This window comes from Triplophysa dalaica, chromosome 19 (genome assembly GCF_015846415.1).
Source record: "Triplophysa dalaica isolate WHDGS20190420 chromosome 19, ASM1584641v1, whole genome shotgun sequence".
Classification (NCBI taxonomy): Eukaryota; Metazoa; Chordata; class Actinopteri; order Cypriniformes; family Nemacheilidae; genus Triplophysa; species Triplophysa dalaica.
This window is the reverse complement of record NC_079560.1, coordinates 14656300-14682829: the sequence shown is the minus strand read 5'-3', so window position 1 is coordinate 14682829 and position 26530 is coordinate 14656300. Positions and strand designations below refer to the sequence as shown.

The window sequence follows — 26530 nt, the reverse complement described above, 5'->3', positions numbered from 1 at the left end:
AAACCTATTGCATTGATTTCATATTGTGAAATATGTTGATTCTCCAACGTTGTTTCACCCAAATGAAAACATGGAGTCAACTTAGGTGAACCTACGGAAGTTCTGCGGAAGTGGCCATGCGTTATAATATTTTTTCGTTCTTGTTTTCTCGTGATCATGACATAATTTTCTCGCGATCACGTAATAACCATTTGTTTTCTCGTGATTACGACTTAATTTTCTTGTGATCCCGTCATAACAAACGTTGTTTTCTCGTTACTACGAGTTAATTTTCTCGCCCTATCAAAAGTTGTTTTCTCGTGATCTCGACATAAACACTCTTTCCCCGTGATCACTACTTATTTTTTTCTGTATGTTCTATCGCATGTTCAGCATCATCGCAGCATCATGGATGATCGCGTTCGCTTTTACTTTGCTCAGGGACTCACCCAAACTGAAATAGCTCTATGTCTGTCAGTGATTGACAACTTAAACATAAGTGTCCGACACTTGAGAAGGAGGCTGTCAGGGCTGCAACTTTTTCGTCGAAGACAATATAGTGACCCTGAGCGTGTAGTTAATTTCATTGCCAGCCAACTTGAGGGGCCGGGACTTCTGCATGGGTACCGAATGATGCATGAAAGATGCTGTTTGAGTGGTTTGCGGCTGACCAGAGCAATGGTCAGAGAGATACAGTTAAGTCTGGATCCATTAGGTGTGGCGGAAAGAAGAGGGAGAAGGTTGCGGAGGCGACGTTATGGAGTGCCAGGCCCTAACTATCTATGGCACATGGATTCTTACGACAAACTAAAGCCGTTTGGCATAGCGGTTAACGGCTGCATTGATGGTTTCTCGAGGCACATCATCTGGATGCAAGCTTATTTCACCAAGAACAATCCCAGAGTAATTGCTGGGTATTATTCCCGCGCTGTTGCTGAAAGAATGGGTTGTTGTCGAATAATTAGATCCGATTTTGGAACCGAAAATGTCCACGTAAACAGGCTACAAGAGTTTCTTCATGAAGACTCTACGGGAACTGTGCACGGACCACCGTGTGTCTTTCAAGGAACAAGCCAAGCAAACCAGAGAATAGAAAGTTGGTGGGGTATCTACAGACGACAAAATGCAGGTTACTGGATGGATGTATTCAAAGAACTGCAGTCAGCTGGTGATTTGTCAGGCGATGCAACTGATAAAGGCCTTATACAATTCTGTTTTCTCACATTAATTCAGGTAACTCAAGTTGTTTAGGCTGCTGTTAAACTATCTTAATCATTGAATATTTATCTAAAACATTTTAACATCTAACATTTTAAAGTAAATTTATCTCCCATCCATTCGCAATTTGATTAGGTGCTATTCGTGTTATGTGGTGCTGAAATGCGTAACCACATAGCAAAACACCGTGGTGTGATTCATAGATGATATGAACATTCACATGAACATTAAACTCATCATAAAACTACAGGAACAGTATTTTATTTCCATCTTTATTTGTGTATATATTAATAATATTACAAATGAGGGGGAAAGCAACACTCAGACTTTTAATATGCCAGATATTTCCGATTAACATTCCACTTCTACTGCTCCAGTAAACACTGCCAATTCACTGGACGTTCTCCTGTATAAATGCCTAATATGCTTTGTTTTCAGGACGAACTGGACACCGTTGTAAACATGTGGAATAACCACCGAATCCGACATAGCAATGGTTGAGACATACAACAAGGGAAACCCTTCCTCATGTACAATTTACCAGAACTTTATCAATCAAAAGACTACTTGAATCCTGTAGATGCTGAAAGATTGAATGTGATTATCCATGAAAATATCTGCCTGTGGAAATCAGACATACCCTGTGATCGCGATTTATATGACCTCTGTGTTCTTGTTATGGGGGAAAATAATCTACAGCCAAGTGCAACAGCCACTGAGGCATTAAGACTCTACATAAACATTCGACCTCTAGTTAGGGAACTTTTAGGTATATAGATTAAATAAAATGTATATGGAATGGAATGTTGTAACATTTGACTTTTTTAAATTTTATTTTAATTTCATTTTATTAATTAAGAATGTAACTTTGTAATATAAAGTTTGGCTTTTTTGAAAATTCTGAGACCTAATAAAAGCAATTGCAGAATAATTTCAACAAAAGGTAAATTTAAGAACTTTAATTTAAACATTCATACAATTTTGTACAAAAATATACATTTGAGAACAAAGATAATCAATTCAGGTGCAAATTAATGCCTTAAATAACAGATTATTGAGAGCTGTTGAGTGTATTAATGGGAAAAAATATTTCCTGTTGTATGTACACATACTTTTCTACTGAATGAGAAACAGTATAGCACAGCTGCAAAAACTATTCTTTATAGCAATAAAGTTTCTTTTAATACAACCTTGTGAAAAAAAACGTCACTTTAGAAAATGAACATTCAGGACACAATTGTTTAGAAAAATATGAATAAGTTGATGCAAATAAAAAAAATTCAGGTGCGAATGTATTATAAAAGTTAAAGTGCAACAAATGCAATTGTGAATAAATGAAAAAAAAACAGATATGATAGCAAATCAATAAAAAAAAATGTTTTGCCCCTATAAAAATACTATTCCAATCGAAATACAATTGCTCCTATACATAACTTCATGAACACAATACAATGTTTAAACAAAAACATTACTTTAAATGTTTGTTAATTTCGTACACAACAGTGTACATTAATATTAATCATTTGCTGCTAATAAAACAATTTAAGTGCAGCTTTTTTGCTACAATAGGATGGAACCTGTTAACTGTTAACTATGTGCACATTACTACTGTGAGAAAACTTATACAATTGGAAAACCCCTATGTAACCATGAACAGAAGAACTTCATGAACAGATAATAATGTTTGACTTAATGAACAGGAAATTTTAACATCGCAATGTATAAAATCGCATTACAATCAATTTGGTGCATTCAACTTTTTACCTCTATGACATGTCCATTATCCACACTCCACTGTTTAACACAGAGCAAAACTCTGCCCTAAATTCTGCATAAGTGCTGTAGTCACATGCCAGCTCCAGTTGTTGTTTGCAAGTGTGGGCAATGGGCCTTCTTGAAAACTCATTCATTTCTTTAAATGTTACTTGAATTTTCGTGGAAATAAATAAATCGGACCCTGTGCAGTATCTGAGAAAAAGAACAAGCTCCTTCTGGTCTCTTTCCCTGATGAATCGCAGGAGATGATTTGAAACAACTGTTTCAGATGGAGACATGTTTATTGGGAACTTAATGGATTTTGCCACATTTCTTGCCTTTGGTTGTAGATTTTCAGTAATCTTGTCCAGTTCCTCTGCAGTCATAGTCGCCCCAATAGATTGCAGAATTGGTTGCCAGCACTTTATTATTTAGGCTGGTTGCTGCACCATCTCTTTATGTGCAATTTCTTCGATTATTTTCTGAAGATTGTTTTCATTTGGAAGCACTGAGCAGTTGTGACTGCTTAGAACGCTTAGGACTTCACCCATGTCAGCATTTTGGAAGTCTTGAAGTGCTTCACTTAAAACATCCTTCTCTGCTGGGCTAATGTAATTGAAAAACACATCCATTAGACTGGATTCTGGTGAAGGAAGGGACAGTGCTTCTTTCAGAAAAGGAGGTGCTAGTTGAATAGGCAAGTAACCGAAGCGCAACCATCCAATGGCCAAAATCCGTGCGACAGCTTCCCACTCTCTTTCTTGGTACGTGTGATGTAAAGTAGGTATCTTGTAAGTTGTTCCACAAGTTCTTGTTGCAAAAAATGTGTCCCAGAACTCAGTAAGACAGTCTTGGAACACTCCATTTCCTATGCCTGCTTTTTCCTTGCCATTTTCAAGTAGACGTACTTACTTAAGTAGAAAGTACTTAAAGTAGTTTCCTTGTATTTTTTTTCCGAAGAGCCAAGCTCCCCAAAACATTTAAAATACAACCAGCATATGGTAAGTTTTTAAAGTTGTTCCGTCTGACCAACAGTTTGAACACTCTTCTGTCTTTTAGTAATGTTTTAAAAATCTTAGTTTTGTTGTTAATCTTTGACTGAACAAGTGAGTCATTTATCTACTTGGATTTGTTCTCAAAAGGTTGTACGACATATGCTGGCTGGACAAGAGGCTTGGACAAAACTCCCTGCCCCGCATACATTATTCTCACAGTTTTAGATATTTATTATTTGATGATTTCCAGTAACTGTATTTCTATTTGTATTTCTAGAAATTCACCTGCTCCCAGCCCTCTGTCCTGGACATGAAGATCTGCCGCAAACCTCTAAACATTAAGCTGACAGGGACAGTGATATGAGACCCATAAACATTAATAATAACAATTTAAGAAGTGTTGTTTATTATAATTGTACTTATTATTGTACTATAATTGTGTTTATTTGTTGTTATTGCAGCTAAAGAGCCAGTATATACCTCAGGATGGCCGTTTAATAGAAGTAGCAAAAATAAATAATGACAATAACAATAAATAAATAATGAAAAGATTAAATGCTCTTTAAATCAGAAGAAATCAGAAGAAAATGATGAACCTACTTCTAAACTCGGCCATAGAATACTTCATAGGGGACAGAAAACCATTCAAAACTCTTGTGTGTATGTGCATGTCGCCTTAAGACGTACAGCGAATCATTCAAAGAAGCGGCAAAATCAGGATATCAAAAGAGCAACAAGAGAGAGAAGAGAGGTCGAGGTGAGGAAGACAACAAGGTGATTTACGTTCCCTGTTTTGTGTTATGGTCCTATAAGCTGTTTTAATTAACTTAAACACCCCAATGTTTTGTAACACAATATGCCAAGGAAGTATTGTATGCATTCGAGAATCGATTTGAGCTTTAGAAAAGACAGAAACGCAACAAAGGCTAAACTCCATTTATGTATATTAAAGCTTCTCACCTTGCAACAGCTTTAAGAAATCAATCAAAATGTATGTTGTAATCTGCTATAATTATCCTCTTCGTTTCATTTATGTCATTGTAGAATCCTGTTTATAAATCATTTAACATTATATGTTTTCTCGAGTTCACTGTTTTAATGATCTGTGGTTATTTTTGCTTGTGTGAAACCTGTTAAGAATATGATGATGATAATAATAATACAAGCTATATGATCTTTGGTCAAGCATTTCTTGGTCTTATTTAAGGGGGAAAGTAAACTTCTAGAAAAGATGTCTTGATGTTGTTTGCCATGTTTACATGTTAATTTTTTTTGGTGTGTGTAACCGCTCAAGTATACTCTATTTGTGCAAAAGTATTTGTATCTTGAAAATATTATTGATATTTTGGTTTAGGGTTTATATGTATATAATAAGATTTAAAGACTCATTTTTGTATAATTCATTGATGAACCGTTCAATTTTTTTTCTTTTTTATCACTTATTTAAAGCAATATCCAATAACTCTTTGGAAGCCAGGAGAGTAGTATAATCATATACTGTGTGTCAAAAATGTTGATTGATTTATGTACACCTGTCAAAGTATCTGTCCACCAGTCACTCAAACTGAGACTTTTATGGTATGACAACCCTGATGACAGTTATATTTTATGATTGTTTTTGGGGCTCTCCTTTGACCCCTGCCCTTCCTTCACTTGGTCTAAATACCTAAACCCCCCTCATCACACCATTATCAAAAAGTTTTGTTTTCACCTGTTTTGCTTTTACTACAGGCTATTTGTGAATGACTTTTGTAAAACTAGTGAGATCATATAGATGTTGTGTGTGGGTTTTAATTCTGAGAGTGTTGTCTAAAAACTTAAGTGTAAATGCCTGACAACTTTGTACTGACTAAATGCAAATGTTGAAACCATACAAAAGGTTTACAAAAGAAGAACAATTTAGAGAATGTAAAAATTTTCTTGACATTTACATGGTGAGGACACAAACTTGTAAACAGGTCGAAAGTTTTTATCAACATTGTAGATACTGTATATAGTGAGAGAACCACGTTGTGTGCGTGATGTGTATTTGAGGGTATAGTATAAGGATTACATCACAAACTCATTTCTTAAAGCATATCTATTTAATTGGGCAACATGGTAACACAAAACGTGTATTCATCCTTCAAGTAATGAGTTATTTATCAACTGATTCATTTACTGACGCACTGGTTTATAGAGATATTGTCACACTATTAATAGTGTCTCTCTATGACTTAACCCATCTTTAACTTAAGTAACGCGTAATATTCGTATGTGGTAGTGCCCATCGACTTCCCATTTGTGTACACCACTGAAAGACCTAAGGTGAAGGTAAATTAAAATACTACTGATATGCATGTTTGCCAGTACTTGTAGAGCAATCAAGAAAAGAAGATGAAAAGACCAAAACATTTGTCTAAATAAGATAAAACTAGAGGTAACATCCAATCTTTTAAAATGAAGAACTTTCTAAAGCGGAAACCCTAGCAAATCTATCTCTGTAGCTCAATATGTTTTTTAAACATTTGAAACCCCATTTACAGCGTTTCACAATACACATTGTCTGCATGCAGTTTATTTGTATGTTTGTTAGAACTTTAAATCTAGATTTTTTACAAGTAAAAAATATTCTTTAATGCAACAACATTTTACCAATCACGTTTAATGCACAATCCTGCAGACAAACTGTCAGATCTATCTGTAAAAGCATTATACACATAAATGAAAATACAGTGGTACTTAAAAAACTTGCAGAGTAGCCTTCACTTGCTATTATTTTTATTACATTCAGTTTTTTTCTGCCAGAAAGGGAATTTTATTCAGTGAAAAGCATGCAACACAAGAAAAGGATGACAATTATATAAAACATGCTGATTGATCATTACTTTTTTGTATAAAGTTTAGATCTGAAGAGAACCGTTAGAAAACATTTAATCATATGTTTAACACTTACAAATTTATGCCAATATATGCAAATATATGGCTTAAAACAATGTGAAATGGAAATAATATCTGTTTAGACTTCTTTGCTATAAGATGTACAACATGAAATAATGGCGATGAAGAGGGTTGAAATGAAAAAGAAACTACTATAGTGTCAGACTGAGGCAGTCTCATAAGTTAAGCTGTGAAAAGTGGATGTAGGGGTGTTTGGATACAACAAAAATTCTTCAATCTATTACCATAAACACATCCTTACCTACAACTCTATTAACAGAATTTACATTTAGAACCTCACTGTTGTAACTCTTTACTCAACAGGATGCTAAGACGTTATTGGACTATTCTACATTTTTTAAAGCATACAATAATAGATCTTGAAATTTAAAAGGAGTGCTAAACAATTGTATTTTAACCAATGGTTAGAGCTATAGGGGATAGCACCAGCCTTCTTGAAGATCTTAAGATATCATCTGAAACTTAACATTCATTAAATAAAACAGTGTAGACCTATGACAATTGAAGATGAAGATATTGACTCCTTTTTTGTTATTCCTGGTTGTAAAAGTTTAACCCTAAACCATATATAGTACATGCTTGATTTTTTTATGCCAAAAATATCAAAAAGAGTCACTAACACAAACATGAAAGATTTTCTGTCACACCAGATCGTAGACACACAGACATATCCAGAAAATCTGTCAGGATGGAAACCCCCATTCTTTTTTTGGGGTCATTGTTTTAAGACTATAACATCTGTAAGAAAGACACCCCTTAGAGGTACTAACAAAAACAATTCCCCATTCATCCATGACCAGGAAGAACATGGCAGGGCATGTCATTGAATCAAAAAGATATAGTTATGACACAATGGTAAAATGGTGACCCAAAAACTTTAATCATTAATCAGATAAAAATCTTAAACCTGGAACCAACTAACTCTTAGATGAAACAACACCATTATCTCTCGCAAATTTAAAATCACAACCGTCAGGTTTCAAACTGTGGTGTGAGAACATCAGGGTGCCAGGCCAGCAGGATGAGGACCACTACAGGGGGGTACAATAACACAGCTATAAAATATAAACTGTCAAACAAGACAGACAGATCATAAAAAAACATCTTACTTTGATTGACTGATCAAATGACTTGCATGGGAAAGTAGGGAGACAGTTACACTTTGAGAAGATTTCAAACGAATGAAGTCTCATTTCGCTCATTTGCATGATAAAAACCACAAAGCAAGGAAACAACACTCTTAGAAGTAAAACCCACACACAACATCTATATGATCTCACTAGTTTTACAAAAGTCATTCACAAATAGCCTGTAGTAAAAGCAAAACAGGATGTAAACAAAACTTTTTGATAAGGGTGTGATGAAGGGGGGTTTAGGTATTTAGACCCACTGAAGGAAGGGCAGGGGTCAAAGGAGAGCCCCAAAAACAATCATAAAATATAACTGTCATCAGGGCTGTCATACCATAAAAGTCTCAGTTTGAGTGACTGGTGGACAGATACTTTGACAGGTGTACATAAATCAATCAACATTTTTGACACAGTATATGATTATACTACTCCGGAGTACAAATTAGCCAGAGGGTCCAGTAACCTTAGCGGCACCCCTGGATCAAACCAATATTTCTGCATAACGTTATCATAACAATGCTAAACTTAAATTTATCACAATGCATGAACAGACTAACCCTTTTGATGTTCATAAACTCAAAACGAATAGATCATTACTTGACAGAACAATAACCACAATCCAATCATTAACCGCAAAAACATAATAAGCAGATTTATACTCAACAGAGAAAATACTGTAACCATTTAATCAGCTCATTTTTTATCCAAGGTTTTCAGTTCGGTTACATTCAGTGTTTTGTGAATAGTAAGAGCCAGGTCCGGTTGGACTGAAAGCTCAACCTCACGATGACCACAGATGATGCTTTCATCCACAGAAGGTAATGGGAGTCTGCAATGAGTCAGGTGGTGAAGTGCTGGCAAAAGAGAAGGGTGTTGAGGCTGCTTAAATACCTTCTGTTAAATGATTGATAGGATGGTCAATCACATATACTTAATGTTAACAATGTTTTCACAGATTTCACATTTCTGTAGATGTTTGTTTGCATGAATTTGAACTGAACTGCTATTCGTAAGTTGATTCGTTCTCTGTTCCTGTGGTTCAGTGGTTGGAGCATTAATTGGGTTGGTATAGGAACACAAAATGAAAACGTATAACCTGACTGCACTGTAAATCACCTTGTCTGACTGCAGACAGGAAGCAATATTTCGATTATCATGCAAAATACATGTTTACACTGCAATAATACACTCAACCGCTAGATGTCAATGTACCAAACGATAAAATAAGCAATACATTGATACATGTGCCGTCTTTAAATTTAAATGTCACCATGTTCCCATGCTGATGTTAATTATAAAAAGCTTTGTTAAAACACAGTTTTGTCCCAAGGTAATGCATTTCTGAATCAGTGGGTTTGCACATTTTAAATTGTTTTGAGTAAACAATACCGATGCTTCTTATCACAACTCTAAAAAGCTAAAAGTGCGCAATTACATCGCTTGAAATAAACACATTATTTAAAGTACGCTAATTTGTTGAGAAGTCATACGTCCTTGATATACAAAGAGTCAAAAGCTTGGGTACATGTGTCACAACAAGTCCTTCAACTCATATGACCACATTGGTCGTTTTCAAGGTTCCCCAAATATGACCCTGTGGAACGTTTCCTAAAATAGCACCTCTACTGTCATCATAAGATTATATATTGTGCTATCAATTTGCAATGATGACAAGTATTGCACTGTGATTTTCACTTTAAACTGTCAGGATGAACTGTATTTACATTACAAATTAAACCATTCATGCATTTTGTGCAAGCAAAGTAGCCCATTTATAGCCCACAGCATATAAAACAGTCACAACTGTTTTTCAAAAAATACAAATATTCCAAGTGTACCAAGGCCAAATGACCTGCGAGTAATCTTCACATCCTGTCAACTTCTGGGTTTAACACACATTTAAAATTACCACCAGATGAAGTGAAAGGTCAGCTGTGATTGTGAGAAAGCATTGGTTCTCATGTATCTTGTAACCGATTGCGTCATTATGTCTGCACTGAATGTGAAGTCATATTTGTCTCTCGAATGCATCATGACCTCAGTCTGAACGAGATCTGCCTATATGGATAATCTTTATCAAATTTGATTTCTGGCTCCAATTCAGAAGGTTTTCAACGTGATTTGTTTGAAATATACTGTTCGTTTGTCAATTTATGCCATAAATTCCTGTGACTGTAAATTCACACTTGTTGCGTATTGTATGGTTGAGTTGTATTTAGGTTTACGGTGAGGGATGGGTAAGGGGTTCAAAAATGTATATAAAACTATAAATATTGATTAAATAATTGAAACTATAACAAATACGAAGACTTTAATCCATAAAAAGTGAACAAGATAAAGCAATGGAATGACTGTTCTTCATAATAAGATGCTGGTGCTAGAGGGTACGTAACTGTTGGTCGTAATAAGGTGGTTGTACAAAAAACTGACTGGTTAGTTGTTTTTTTGGAGGACAGTCTGATTCAAACCTACATACAGTTTTCTGGCGTGCCATCGTTTGATAAATGAGGCCCATTGTCACTTCTTTGCCGTAGGAGATAAAATATTTACGAGGAAAAATAGATAAATTTGACATATACAATGTGTTTTTGTCTTTTACTAAAAATGTTTCCGTGCTACTTAAGACTGGTTTTGTCATCCAGTGTCACATATAAGGTCTTTTTACACCTCAAAAGACTGTAACACTAACTTCAAGGGTTACATAAATAAATGAGGAGGGATCAAATCACCATTAACCAACAATTATATTTCCCTTAAGTACAGTATACATTTTTAGATCATACAAAAGGTTGTGACAATTTCATGATGCAGAGCATTTGGAAGCAAAACCTTATAAATGTACACCCGATATCAAAGTCCAGAGTTACCACAAATGTCCTTGGTCCATCACACCATTGTAGATGTTTTAGGGGCTAGAAGGACAAAATCCACATTTGCTCAACAAGGGTTAATCCAAGGAAAAAGTGTCTTTTCGTTCAGGAGTTCGGATATACTTCCACGTAGAAGACAATAACATCAAGAATTTGAACCAGTTGAGAAGCCATCAAAATCAAGCAGATACCAAAACCCTCTGGTCAAAACAAAACAAAACAAAACAAAACAAAACAAACAATACAACATGAGGTTCAGCAAGCAAAATATATTCACGCTATAAACCTTTGTTAATGATAAAGAAACACATCAACTCACATTGAGATGTAGAACACAAATGTTCCTCAACAGGGTTTTCCAAATGAAAGCATAGAAAGAGCATGTGCTCTCAGCTAACAGGTGTTCCTAAATCACACTTCCCTCTTCATTTTACTCTCTGGTATAGAGAGATCTTCCTGATAATGGCTCCCTAATGCCCTCTAATGGCCGGGAGTGACATTTAACTTACAACTTACATTTAACATAGGAGACAGGTAACAGTTTACTAGAACTGTTACAAGACATAGTTATGTATATTATGTTGCATTTCTGTCAATAGATCCTCTTTAATCATACACACTGGACCTTCAAGCTCTAAGTGATTAAAATCATTTATTGGTGTCTGAACGCAATGAAATACATGAGTTTACTAATTTGATGTATTACTTCGTGTGTAATTATAATAAAACAACATTTGCATTTACATCTATTCATTTTTTTAACAATCAGTTACCTTCAAAAGATACCCACAAATGAGGAACATTAATATTGGTATTAAACAGATATCCTTAAATGAGCACATGCTTTTTGCCTTCTTGAAAAGAAAGCTTATTTGATGCTGAAAGACTCTTTTAGACTAGTCAATGCTTGCTGCTTTGTGATAATTTTCCAAAGAAAGGGTATATCAGCAGGGAGAGCATCGTATTCTTCAGCAAACTTAGTGTTGAATCGTGCCATCACATACTTCCAGTAATTTGAGGCCTCAATGCTGGGATCAGCAGGGATGTGCCAGTCAGGAAAGATTTCTCTATATCTTTTGTAGGGATGGAATTCAGTATTGGTCTCAGGACACTGAAACTGTATTTCACTGTGGACATCTGTTGAACAGATGTTTGTCACCAATTTTTTACTGTCCAAAAACCTGCACAGGCCGAGTCCCTGAGGTCTGTGTACTGAGGCACAGTGTTCAGTGTGAGCACCTCCACCCGCCTCACATGGAGATTTGCAGAATGGACACTGTTTGCCACATCCAAACACTCGCTTGAAGAGCTCATCCTGGGGTTTCATCTGGATTTTTTTCAGTTTGCTCTGTATGTTGTCTACTTTGAGTTTTTTCTTCAGTGACTGTTCCATTTCCTCTACAGATTTGATTAGCCAACGTGCAAAGGGCTCTCGAGAAGAATTGTTTAGGGCCATCACTGTTTCTAGAGCGTCTTTTGGAATGACAAGTTTTTGTCCAAGTTTCCTACATATGCTGTGTATGAATCCTTTGATGCATCCTTCGTTTGTTTCATTCTGTGTCATTTTGATGGCTTCAAATATATCCTTTGTGATTCCTTTGAGATGACGCTCCTCCAGCTCTGACAGTTCATGTCCATTAGAAAACTGTTCAGTGACTTGACCTAATATCCATCTCTTAACAAAACGTTCATAGGTTAATATGTATTCGAAATACAGTTCAAACCTGTCTTCATTTAAAAGATGCATTAAGAGTGAGTATTGGAAAAATGCACGAGTGCTGAATTGAAATGCATTTTTACCCTGAAGCATTGCATCAACAATGTCTGGACCTAAGGAGCTGTAGACGAATGTTTCAGCTGCAGGACTCAAGCACAGTTGAGTGAATTCTTCAGCCTTTCTCTGACACTGATCACGATCTTCAAAAAGGTCTTTGAAATCATTGAAGTACTTGTCTTTATACTGATCCAGGCATCTACGTGGGTCGTTTTTCATAATAAAGCACTCGTGCATGTGTTGAAATTCTCTTGCAGAGAATCCACAAATGTGCAGTTTGAGGTATAGTTCAAATTCCTCTGAAAATCCCATATTCTTGTTTGAAGCAAGTTTTCCATCAATTTTGTGTAAAATCTCCTGAATGTAGGTGTCATGATAATCTGACTGAGTCACAGTCTTTTCCTGCACCAACTGAGAGCATGTGAAGATTGAATCATCTGCCATTACCTGTAGATCCATAGTAGAGTTATCACTGAATAAGCGGTTCCACCATTTCTTGAAAAAGTGTTCTTTTTTTACTTTAAAGGCCCCGGTGCCATAATCTTTCAGGTTCACTCGATTTAACTGCTCTGCTACAAAACCTCCCTTCTGTTTCATGTTCTCTCGGAGTTGGGTGAAAACATTTTGAAATATGTTTCTTTCCTTCAAGCCATCAAATGACAGCTCGTCAACAGTCTCTTGCCATATTTTTTCAAAAGAATGGCCAAGGTCCTTATCAGTTGTCTGTGCATCACTTCTTGAGCTGTTGCTTTTTCGCAACTCTTCAAGTAGAGCCAGCACTTTTTTCTCCATTGTATTGGTGAATGTTTTCTTGATGTTGTCCAGATTATTCATTCCTATTCTGATATCTACTATTGCCTCAAGATGTATCCACAGAGAGCTCTGAATTTCCCTCCTGAGAGATTTTACACTGCTCACAAAATCTTCTCTGTATTTTTCCACAAGGTAGACATGACCTTCTGTTTGCTCAAAGTATCTAGAAAGGTTTTCCATAGTGTTCTTTTCCAGTGTGTCTAGCTCTGTTACCGCTTCTTGTTTTAGTCTGCGTAACAGATCTTGAAGGTCGGACTTGTCTGATTTCAGTTTCATCATCTCAAAGTTGGACACCCTAGCTTCAGCTCCAGTTAACCAAGAGTGCATGTGCTTCTTGAACAACCATTCCCATTTATGGAAGTCTGTGCACAGTCTCATGTATGCATTGGCCACCAAGCTATTCCTGAAGCTAAATATGAAATTTTCATATTTCACTGAATTCCACAAGCTTTTTGTCCACTCCAAAAATTCTGTTATGTCGTATTTTGTGATTTGTGTTCTTTGTTTCTTAACCATGGCAACCATTTTCTTTTTAAGGTCATAGACAGCCTCAGAGTAGCCAGCATTCACTGGTGCCATCGGGGGATTACCATGCCAGAGTCCAGGTATGTACCAGTTGCAAGTTTCTGGATTATACTCCATCACATCAGTAAAGCTTTTATACTCATGCTTGTTCTCCATTTTGGCTGCTGCCTCTGTCATCTCATTCAGCTGCTCCAGAAGGATCTTCCGGTCTCTCATGTTCTTATCATATGCTGATACATCTGCAACATTTTGGTGGACAAACTGACATTTGGGTTTTTTCCCTATGTCCTTCATCCTGAGGAAAGCATGGACAACAATCTGCAGAATATCCTTCATCTCTGTGCTGTTCTCCATGGCAATATTGATGATTGTGATATCGCTCAGACCAACAACAAGGGTGGCTAATTCATTGTCATGTTCATGACTATCATCTAATTTGGCAAGTTCAGGAGATTTCAGGCCTTCAGTGTCAATTATGACTAAGTAATCACAGTCAAATTCTCCTTTGATGTCTTCAGCGACCTTGATCAGTTGCATGAATGCTCCTCTGGTGCATCTTCCACTGCTGACTGCAAACTGAACACCAAACATGGTGTTCAGTAAAGTGGACTTTCCTGTGCTCTGGACTCCTAAAACTGTCACTACCATGATTTTATTATTGGGCTGCACCAAAGAGTTTAAATGCTGAAGCACATCATTTACCCATCTGAGAGGAATATTCGATGCATCTCCATCGACCAGCTCCAGAGGAAAGCCGTCCAACATTAGCTCAGCACATAGTCTGGGTAAGTGGAGCATTTGTTTACGTGATTCTACATTTTCTGGAAGTGACACTGCAGCTTCATACAGTTGTCCCATTTCGCGCAAAAAGTGCTCTGTCCCTAAGGAACTAATGGAGATTTGTTGGTCGAGCCGTTTAACTTCTTCGTTGTTTTCTGATGATTTACTCTTTTCTTTGTATAGCTCTCGGAGACTAGAGAGGCTTTCACGGGAGACGTTGTCAAGATTCATACGCATCCACTTCAGGAAAAAAGATCTCTCCAGGCTTGAGCTTGTTAGTGCAGTAACAAAGCAGGTCATTGCCTGTGAGATGTCATATTTACTCTGTTCTTTCCTGAGTTCAGTCTTTTTCATCTGGAGATCGCTCTTGTATGTCTCTATGTTTTGTCCTCCTGCTTTACGGAGTCTGCATTCCTCCTTTTCCAATTTTGCCAAATCTTTCCAGATTTGACCTTGAAGGGGAAGTTGAACCTCTTTGAAGTGCAGCGTATCCTGTATGTTCTTGGTAATGCCATGTGCATTGTTTTTGGCGTTCTGACATTCTTTAATGTCCTCATCAACTAGAATCCCAAGTTCATGTGCAGTAGTGTCCATCTCCTCAAGACATACTTTGTTTGGGAGTTTATTGATAATGTAACTTATTGAAGAATACAGCTGTTTGACAAAACTGGCATCGTTTTGATTGCTCTTAAGGATTATGTTGTTTTTCTTCAGACTCATTTCAGAGGCTATGCTTTTCAGATGCTCCATATTAAGAGCTTTGCTCTGTCGGTTACCCACTAAAAAAAACTGTGCTTTAGCATGTTGGTTGGTGAGAAACTTAAGGTTTGTATCCAGAGTGTCAAAGAACACAAAAACGGCAGTGGAGGTCTGACATAAGAAGGTGTACTGTGTTTCAAAGGTACTGATGTCACCTCTCAGGTTTGCAAAAGCAAGTGGCTCGGGAAAGACATCAATGTTTTGGTTTCCACAAGGCAGATACCAACTGATCTCAACTAAGCCATCTGATATCCTTCTCGGAATATCTCCAAAATCCATGCCATTATGTACAAATGTATCGTGATACTGTTGGGGATTGCTTAACAGCTTGTTTAGGATCTGAGATTTAGAGATGCTACAAGCACCAAGTCTGACAAAGGACACTAGGGGGAGCTTGGAGTGAACAATTCTGTCTTCCACAAAGCCTCTTGGATCTTGCAGTGAATGGGGTCTAAATTTCTTCACAATATCTCTCAATGCCCAAAGAATGAATGTGCACTGTTGAGTGTCAGAGTTTGGAAGAAGTAATGGTACAGAGAACTGACACATTGACATTTTCGAGACCATTTCTTGCTGTAGGAAACCATCCGAACAAAGAAACAAAGCTGTCACAATGTCTAAAGGGTTCACACTGCTGTTCTCATCATTAAGGAAATCCATTGGATCGTTGTAAATGTCTAAGCTCGACAAATCTTCTCTCTCCTCAGATGGGAGAGAATATTTGACACTTCTTGCAGTGACGTTCACCATCATCAGTTTCTTCAGGAACAGCCATGGTAAACATGCTAGAGACTGAGCTGGCTCATCTGTTACCGACCTCTTGTCGATCTGTAGCACAGCGCTGAGTGTGAGTTTGTTGGGGTGGTACTGCTCCAATCCCAAATCCTGCAAGAGGCTCTGAAGTTTGGTTTCTGTGGAAAAAGAATGTTTGTAGTTGTTAAAAGTTAATACAATTTGTAATTAATAAAAATGCTGTAGGAAGATTTGCTTATTTTTACTGACTGGTTTGAGCATATGTCACTGCTTCTTTACTTCTGTTGCCATTTGTAAGCACTGTTGCAATGTGAAAAGAGTACTTTTTTCCTGGAATCAGGTCACTAAAAACCACAGTGGCTATTTCTGTTGTCATTTCCTGAATGATTTCTCGGTTCTGGCTGCAGAGTAAATTAAACTTCTTCTTCGTACTCCCAGCTGCATCCCAAATTAGAGTAACTGATGTGGAGCTCACATTCTCAACCTTGAAGTTTTCAGGTGGAACTGGCTCTGCAATGAAAAAATATTTCTTAATATCACAATGCTTAATTTGATTTATTATATAGATGAATTAAAGATTATTACTGGTGCACGCAGTCGTTGTAACCCCCACACTTCGCCCACCATTTTCTGATATTGAAACAAGGCTGAACATGTACTCAGTCTCTGGACAAAGACCTTCCACCTCTATAGTTTTGACATTTGAGATTGCAGAGGTCTTTGTGGTTGTGGCACTAGAGTACGTAAATTCAAATGAAGATATGCTGTATGGTGGACTCCAAACAAGAGTAACAGAATTGGTCCCAATATACTCCACAAGAAATCCACCTGGTGCAAGGACATCTGTGGAAACAGGGAACATTTTTAAATTTCTGAAAATTGTTTTAAAAACATTTTACAATCGTTTTACAAGTTAATACAGTATTGATTGTACTAATTTATTCTGGTCTGTATGAGGGGGTGCATTTTGCAATCCTTTCAGTTGTCAGTTGTGCTCAAAATGATTTAAGCCCTAGGTAAATACGAGCAAAGAGGGCTATGAAAATAAATCTGCATCATTATGTCTTTTGATCTTTTTATTGTAAAAAAAATACAAAGATCTAACCTTTCATTAGAGATTAAGAATATTGAATGGGGTTAGACACAGCAGTGTATATAACACATGGGGTACTTTTTTATTCATGTGTGCACCAAAGCCATATTGAGTGTACAGATTCTTTAATGTTTTGGGTCTAATTATCAATACTGCCATGGCCATTTGAGTTCCCTGACCTGAACCCAATAGAAAATAAGTGGGGAGAACTGACAAGCAGAAGCACGAACATGGATCTGGAAATCTGAAGGGTCAGGAGCAATTCTCTATATAGGAATTGTTTTTGTTCTCATGTCAGATGTTCTCTAAACAAGACTAAATTAAGTATTAAATGCATTTATTTTACATTGAGATTAAAATTCTTATTCTCTCATGAAAGGTTTGATTTTTGTATCCACCATCTTCTTTCGTCATATATCTACTCTGAATTTCTTCTTACACATATGGTTGTGCTAAAAATTATAGTTACTGTAGTTAAGGAAGTGCACTTCAAACATTTTCAGTTCAGCAACTGCTTAAGCCTGTTGTTTATTTATTATATAATATTCTTTTTCTGTCCCTAATACAGTATTGTGGCATCAGAGTGTATCACATTGTTTCGAACAAAACATAAAAAACATGTTCTCACTCACCTATAGCCCTATCAAAAAAAGTACACTTTTGCAAATAAATCAAGAACTGCATGAGACATAATCACTTTTTATCTTTTCTTCAGATTTAGTGTAGCTTCATTCTTTAATGTTTTTATCCATAATATTTTTGAGCCAATTTGAATATTCTGGAAATATATTTATTATCTTGACATAAAACGTGACTCCTGAGATAGGCACAGGCTCCCCGTGACCCGAGGTAGTTCGGATAAGCGGTAGAAAATGGAATGGAATGGAATGGACATAAAACGTTATCAAAATAATACCTTGTATCTTGGCATCTTCCTCCAGACATGACTCAGATTGTGCTCCTGTTGTCTGTTGATCGTCTTCCATCGTATTCCTTGATTTGAACATTTTTCATACATTAGTTACATGCAATCATAGATCAGACTAAATGTGTTTAAATACTACCTTATGACTGAAACATGTTGGGTCAGTTTTCCAGACAGTAGATTAAGCCAGGACTAGGCCTTAAATGAGGACATTTAAGTACATTTTACAACCTTGTCTTGCTAAAAAAACATTACTTGTGTGCATTGTGAGACTAAATTGATGTAATTTAATGTATGTTAGTGCAAGCTGTTTTCAGTAAATGCAACAGTTTAAGCATTTGTTTTAGTCTAGGACTAGTCTTAAACCCTATACTTGTCCCAGACAAGGATTATTTTAAAAAAGGACTATGCCTATGCTCAAGTTAAATTACGATATTTGAGTCAATTTAAAAAACTTTACTTCTTAAAAAACATTACTGGTGTGCATCTTGAGACAACACAATCACACAATCTGATATATGTCAAGATATGAAAATGTAAATTGTTTTCGATCAAGACACCTCTAACAAGTTCAAGTTAGACTGGGACCAGGCTTAAACCCTGTCCGGGAAACCGCCCCTTAATGACTAAAGACAAAAGAATGTAATGCTTAATGCTTAAATCCATTGCAATTTTATTTGCAGTCTGTTTTGAACATTATTTGTGCATGATTCGCTGCACTGGCTGTTGGTTCAGCCTGCTAACAAAGTACGCAACATATAAAAAAGAAAACATAAATTATAAATGTGTATGCCTATATAATGTGAATAATGATTCCATATTTTTTAAGTTGACATAAAACATGTCTTTTAATATTTAAAGGCATATTAATAAATAAAGATTACACATTTTGCTTTCCAAAGTGTTATTTTATCTTTCACAAATAATTGGGAATGGGATTGTGAAGTGATAGGAAGATATTTTAACATAGGCTATCCTTAAACTAATAGATACATTCAATACAAAAGTAATTCCCGTAGCTCATAAAGTGATTTGATCGCTTTGTCCAAGATACATGTTATTAACAACATTATAATCAGCAGTCCACATCCAAAGGCAGTCTAAAACTCTACTTGTGCCCTTGAAAGTAACAGCAGGAAGGGTACACCACGTGAACTGTTGTCATAGATAAGGGAAAAACTATGTTGGTTACATACCTGCATTCATTATGTATGTTTATCACGGCTGATCCGCATCAGCAATCACGGCTTCTACCCTATCAATTTAACCGAGCTATTTGATAAATAAAGGCAGGTGTCTTACCTATATTATCTCTAAAGTCATTCAACAACCCTCTACCACCCCGGCTCGATAGTACTCCGGGTTCGATAGGAACTGTTCCATGGACAGCACGCCAAATAAAAATACCTTTGCCACTCCTGCCACAATTATATGCATAGGTGAACTACTAGATGACAAGCAGTCTGGCTTCAAAACAAACAACTCCACTGAGGCTGCACTGCACTGGAATCTAAATCCTTGTTCCTGATTCTGATCGACTTGTCCACAGCGTTGACACCATCAATAACCAGATACTGCTGGCAAACCTGTCATCTCTAGGAATCTCAGGCCCTCCTCTCCGCTGGTTCAAATCCTACCTCTCCGGCAGATCCTTCAGGGTGTCATGGATGGGCTCGCTGTCCACTGCTCGCCACATGATCACGGAGGTTCCTCAGATCAGTGCTTGGACCGCTGCTTTTTACCATCTAAACGACATCCTTAGGACCCATCATACGGGCACACGGCTGCTCCTATCACTGTTATGCTGATGACACACAGATTTGCATCTCATTTTACCTGGATGATACAACCGTAGCAGTTCGCGTTACAGCCTGCCTAGAAGACATCTCAGCTTTGATGAAAGAGCATCACCTCCAGCTGAACCCTGCAGAGACATAAGTACTTGTATTTTCGGCACAGCCCACAGTGGAACAAGATCTCAGCATCCAACTTGGCAATACCACAATCACTCCTTTCAAAACAGCCAGGAACCTCTGAGTCATATTTGATGGACAGTTGTCCTTCAATGATCACATTGGAAAGACAACGCAGTCAATCCGTTATGCCTTATTCAACATTAGAAAGGTTAGACACTATCTCACGGAGCACGCGGCACAACTCCTTGTCCAGTCCATGGTAAACTCAAGGTTGGACTACTGCAATACTCTCCTTGCTGGTCTTCCTGCAAAGGCTATAAAACCACTCCAGCTGGTTCAGAACGGAGCAGCAAGCCTCGTCTTCCAACAGAAGATTGACCAGAAGAGGAGCCAGTACTCTCAAAGCAAAATTTCAGGCAAGAGCAGAGCAATAGCCATGACAACATCCATAGTAAAGATAGTATAATGTACATTTACATTTAGTCATTTGGCAGACGCTTTAATCCAAAGCGACTTACAGTGCACTTATTACAGGGACAATCCCCCTGGAGCAACAGTGTCTTGCTCAAGGACACACTGGTGGTGGCTGCTGGGATTGAACCAGCAACCTTTTGATTTACCAGTTCAGTGGTTTAACCCACTAGACCACCAGCTCCACTAATGTAGCACTCTCGCCACAGCAGTCATAAGAGCTACAGTAGAATGTCCAACAAGGGACAACGCTTTGGGTTGCATTCGTAATGCACTCTATTCAATAAAGAGCATGAAATTAGAGTGTGCTCCATAGTGTATCCAACAAGCATTGCGATAATGTCACCAAAGTTCTTGTTCCCTTACACTTACAGTCTGACTCTGGATGGAGGAACCACATACGACTCCCGTGAATGTCCACTCCCAGAACCTGCGCCTTTTGCTAACAACGAATCGTAGTAGTGTAGTGGGCAAATCTTTTCGGGCATTCAAACAGAAGTATGATTGGGAGCAGAACCGAGTGACTGGGCCTTCCAATCACATAATAACATGGCTCTAAGAGTTGCCACACATGCTGGGAATCTTAAAACTGCACAGATCCGCTCCTCAATAGATGCAGGAGCAACGAGACCATGAACAGCACCAGACCATGCCGTCAACCTCAATAGGTGCGCCCTGGAGGTTGGGATCCAAGAGATACAGCAGTGCGCATAAGTAACAACAAGCTCCGGCTTGGAGGTTTGAGCAAAAGCGCACACACATACAGTCACAGGGGCAGCATTGCTGTCACAACCTAATGCACATGTGGGGCTACGTAACAGCAAGTATAGCAAGCCACTTGATGGAATGCTTGCACCCTTTAGCCAAAAGGTATTACAGACCCTTTATTTCTGTATAAAAGAAGTTATAGCACACAAGTAAAACACATAACGGTGAAATTTAGCCATAGAAAGTAATGGTGGAGACGGGAATCGAACCCAGGTCTCCCAGCCAAAAGCGAGCGGCTCTAACCACCATGCAAGAAGAGGTTACTCACAGATGCACGAAGCGCACGCAACTAAAAGCTCATCGCCATTTTGGATGGCGCCCATGTGAAAGAATAATCAAAACACGACCATACATGACGCCATTACAATGAGGGCCTACTCACGTGTAAAAATTAGCCAAAATATGCCGCACTTTTACAAGGCAAAGCCCTAAGAAGGGTGTCTGCTCGTGTACAAAAAGCGGCTCATCGTGCATCATGTGTTCTCCTGTTGTGTGCCTTGGCCCTACCCCTTGTTTCCCGCCATAGTCCCAGTATTGTTTCATTCCCCTCACCTGCCCATTGTTAACTTAAACGTTAGTGTTCTCTTAGGTCCATAGTATTCTCTGTCCCGTGCTGGTTCGTCACCATCTAATGTCATTGTAATGTACTGAGAAGCTAGTACCGACGGCCCTCACGGATGGTGACATCTGTCTCTCTTAGCGAGAAGCCATCCGGGGCCGTAAGAAACACTGCTCTTCTCGTTGAGTGTGCTAGGGAGATAATATTCCACTACAAGGGGAGGTTTACATGTGATGAAACGAACAGGGTCTCGCCAGAAGGGAGAACAACATGCGAAAAATGCACCAGCCAGTATGGGGACAGAATCTAAATGGGGTAACCCACTGGCATCCACAATCCACTGCGCCAATCTCTGTTTGGAGACAGCCAACCCTGGTGCTGTCCCCCAAATAAGACAGAGCTGTTCAGAAGCTCTAAGGCTCTGCTCGAGGTCCAAATAGAGACGCAGTGTGCATACTGGACCACATACAATGGAGGTTGGGTCTTCCTCCCCAGAGGGGAGCGCCTGCAGGTTCACCACCTGGTCCCGTAAGGGAGTGGTGGGAACCTTGAGCATGTAAACTGGCCAGGGTTTTAGGACAACATGAGAACTACCGGGCCTGAATGCTAGGCAGCCATGGGACACAGAGAATGCCTCGATATCCCCCACAAAATGCGCCAACAAAAATGACATCATCGTTAGATGCGGGAGACTGGCGTCTCTGAGGGGCTCGAAAGGGGCCATACCAAGAGACTGTAAAACCAAATTAAGGTTCCAAGAGGGCACGGACCGCGGTCGAGGTGGATTCGCCCTTTTCGCACCACTATGGAACCTGGTGACCAGGTCATGTTGGCCAAGAGACTTACCCTCCACGAGATCGTGATAAACGACAATAGCAGCTTTATACACTTTCAACATGGATGGGGAGAGGTTACTCCTCACGGGAAGAACACGAGAAAAGGTGCCACTTAAACGTAAAAAACCCTAGTGGCGGGGGCTCTAATCTGCGCCTGATGCTGGTGTGCCATGCTATCGAGCTGTCGAGGACACCATGTGCCCCATGAGCCCCTGAAAATGTTTCAGCCGATATGGATCGTGGTTGTACGTCTGAATTGTTTCAGACAGTTCAGCACCGAATGTGCGTGTTCTCTGCTGAGACGTGCTCTTCTCTCAGTTGACCGGAAGACCCAAACGGTGTAGGTGCCGGAGCATGAGGTCCCTGTGCATACACAACATCTTGCGAGTGTGCCAATATAATCCAGTCGTCAAGATATTAGAGTTGCTAAATTTTTGCTCCCTGAGGGGAGCTAAGGCAGCCTTTACGAGTTTGGTAAAAGAAAATCTTGTTGACGAACTGAGCCCAAGATGCGCTTCTGCATCAACATCCTGAACGGATGTTGCATGACCCAGACAGATTGTCCTCTCTAGCCACAAGACCAGAGGGATGATCTGCTTCACTGTGCCAAGGGGGGTGGTTCTGTGGCTGACAGAGAGGTCGCCTTTCACAGGGCAGAACCCCGGGGACGTTGACGGCTCTGCCGACTTACCTGCCTGATTTTACCCCCGGGCAATGAAACGTCAAGTGGAACCGGGCCCGGCTTGGGTGGGGGACGTGGCAGGCAGCATCTCGCTTCGACCCGCCGGCGGTGACCTGGCCGGGGGGGACCGTGCCCATTGTCACTCTCAATCCCCCTGGCTAATCCAGTCAGGGTCGTTCGGTCTCCTAGGAGGGTTCCCAACGGTGTAGAAGCCCTCTGCATCTCTGGCGTGCAGTCGCTTGGAGGGCCCCCATACCAGAGGAGCCACCAAGGGGGGAGGCTGCGCTCGGGACCTCAACGACCAATAGGTGGCCGGGTCTGGGCAGAGCAGTCTGCTTCTTCACCACGGAGAACCTCCAAGGTGGACCCCAATAGCATGGAGTCTTACACATAAGTGTCAATGAGCTAACATGCCCTGGAAGGGAGCCTTGGTCGATCCCTCCAAGTGGCAGCATCTGAGGTGCACCCCACCTGTCCTGGGAATAAACAACTCCTGAGCCCATCATACGAGAACGCGCTGCAAACAACATATTCCCCATTTTTGTGAGCTCCTCATGAACCTCCAGGTCAGCAGAGAGCATTCCGGGGTGGGCGGGGCCACTGTAACCTCACACTTGAGGCCGCCAGGGCAAGCACGCGCGTCATCTCTGCGTCCCCTCGTCTTAGGCACAACCGCCTTGGGGAGGGAGCTCCAAGGTGTCTCCCCATCCGATGCCATGAGGTATCTGTCCAACGTTATGACACAGTTCATCCCCATCCCGTTGTTGATTCTGCCTGCCATGGGACGGTACAGCGCCTCCTATCGGGGACTAGCCAGGTGAGCCTGGCAGGGCACGGATGGTCCATGAGGCGAAGCTGGCGGAGAGAAATCCATGGGAAACCCCAATCACCCCCGCCGCTCGCCGAAGCGGTCGACCTCACTGAGGCGGCAGTTGAACTCATTCAGGAAGCAGATGGAGTTGCTGCTACATTCCTGAGAACGTAGCCAACCGTGACCGCAACACCTTATTGACGAGCCGTGCCACTGCATGCTGAAAACCCCAACATGCAATACAGGTGTCGTGCCCATGGGAGTCGGAATGAGTCTGTCATACCCAAGAACACAACTGCAAGATGTGCAGCAAGGAAAGCGCAAACTGGGAAAGGAAATTTGCTCTTTTAGAAATATCTGCGGCTTGTTTTCGAGACGCTCAGGGATTGTTCGCTACAGAGAGGGAGAAATGCGCTGCTTCGCATCGTAAATCTGGCAGTCTAGAGGAAATCTTGAAGAGATGAAGCGCTTGACATGGATGTCATGCAAGTTCCGAAGAACAAAGAATGAGTGAATGGCCACTGCCATCTCCTTTTTATACCTATATTTATGGGGCGGGGACTGGCGTGCATATGCCATTCGCCAAACCCATTGGCATTTTAAATTCCTCTCAGAGATGATAGGTTCTCAAGATCCAATCCCAGTCTGTCTCTCAACACAACGTTAACATATCTATGATAATAGCTTTCAGTTTCTTGCACCGAGCAATTGGTTTGCTGTATATGACGCAAGTTTAACGTTACAAGGAGCAGGAATTACTTTTGGGCTGAATGTATTAGTGTTTTTTACTTTATTGATTTGACTTTCATAAATTCAACCAAATATCTTCATAATCATCTTGAAAGAACACTTCTTGAGGTACTGGGGGTGAGTATTAACAGCCATTTTGAATAAAATATCATGAAAAGGCAAAAATAACGATGCAATATTTGTGTGCATGTTTTAATACACGATCTTTAAGTAACAAAAACAGTATTAAAGGAACAAAATGCAATAAATTGCCTAACAGAAATGCAAAATAACAGAAGAAATGAGGATATGTTAAAACAAACAGGCCTCTATGCTATTTTTACTTTTGGAATCTGGCCCTCAATGAAAAGTAGTTGAAGACCACTGGTTTAGAGTGACGTTAGTCGGAAGATTGGGGGGAAACGCCTTTATGCTGTATGCGCTTTACGTTTCAGTTTCGTTTGTGCAAAGCAGCTATCCTAAATCAAACCCTTTGTTAACACTTTATTTTGAGGTGCCCGTTACATATGTTACATATATTTACTATTAATAATGCATAATTACTTAACTAACCCTGAACCAAACCCTAGTCCTAACCCCAAACCCTAGAGTAGGTACCTACATTGATTATTAATTACAACTAATTTGTGTTAGCCTACTCAGTACTTAAATGTAGGCTAAAATTTCACTGTAACGGGGGCACTCTAAATTAAAGTGTAACCAACCCTTTATGGCTTAAATAACAATCTCCATGACGGAAATTATGATTTGTCTATGGAAATGTCAAAAATGTTAATATATGGTATTAACCATATAGAAAGCGCAACACTAATGTATGACAGCAAATAAAACAAAAACAACAGTGTCCTATTAATTAGAACTGAAAGTAACAGCCTACTAAAATTAAAAACGACTACAATTTTCTATTACAAATTAAATATACAAGAATTTAGGAAATGACACATAAATGGTACTCACATCACCCATGGATCATGAATCTCTGTATGTATATATAGGCAGTTCAGATTCCTGACTGAATAGACTGAACCATATAGCCAACTATTTCAAACCCGACATGATCGACAGCTTCTGCACTTTTTGTTTTTGCCCACTGCAAAGGCATTTGTTTAAATTTGCATTGCCTCAAAAACCTTAAGATTATAGCTACGTTTGTGCAAGGAAAAGAAAAAAGAAAAGACAGTTAATGGTTTGATCCAAATCGCGTAAACGAAACCGATAGAACGAAACTTCATTTCTGAAAAAATCCTTTCGGTTATGTGGGGCCGTCTGATGTCTTGGAAAAAAGGAGGCTAATACTGAATAACGCGGAACTGATTAAGTGGACAGTCAGTGGACTAAACGTCATGACAATAAGCATTTTTTCATGTTTTTTTTAATTACAGTCAGAGCATGTTCAATGAAATCTATCATAAATAAATAAATAAATAC

General features: G+C 39.1%; 1 protein-coding gene across 3 annotated transcripts; it reads right to left on the bottom strand.

Annotated features, from left to right (window-relative positions):
- Positions 1–9732: 9732 nt before the first annotated feature.
- On the bottom strand, positions 9733–26163 carry LOC130408441 (interferon-induced very large GTPase 1-like). 3 transcript variants are annotated; one of them, XM_056731974.1, is made up of 6 exons: positions 26060–26163; positions 18301–18377; positions 16877–17134; positions 16541–16801; positions 11207–16449; positions 9733–11087 (listed from the first exon to the last, which is right to left on the bottom strand). In XM_056731974.1, coding segments are annotated over exons 1-5 (5292 nt in total). In that variant the 5' UTR covers positions 26062–26163; the 3' UTR covers positions 9733–11087; positions 11207–11755. The 3 variants fall into 3 exon arrangements, with proteins under 3 accessions (XP_056587952.1, XP_056587950.1, XP_056587951.1); XM_056731972.1 differs by lacking the exon at positions 26060–26163 and having other exon boundaries at positions 18301–18416; XM_056731973.1 differs by lacking the exon at positions 26060–26163 and having other exon boundaries at positions 9733–16449; positions 18301–18416.
- Between the last annotated feature and the right edge of the window lie 367 nt (positions 26164–26530).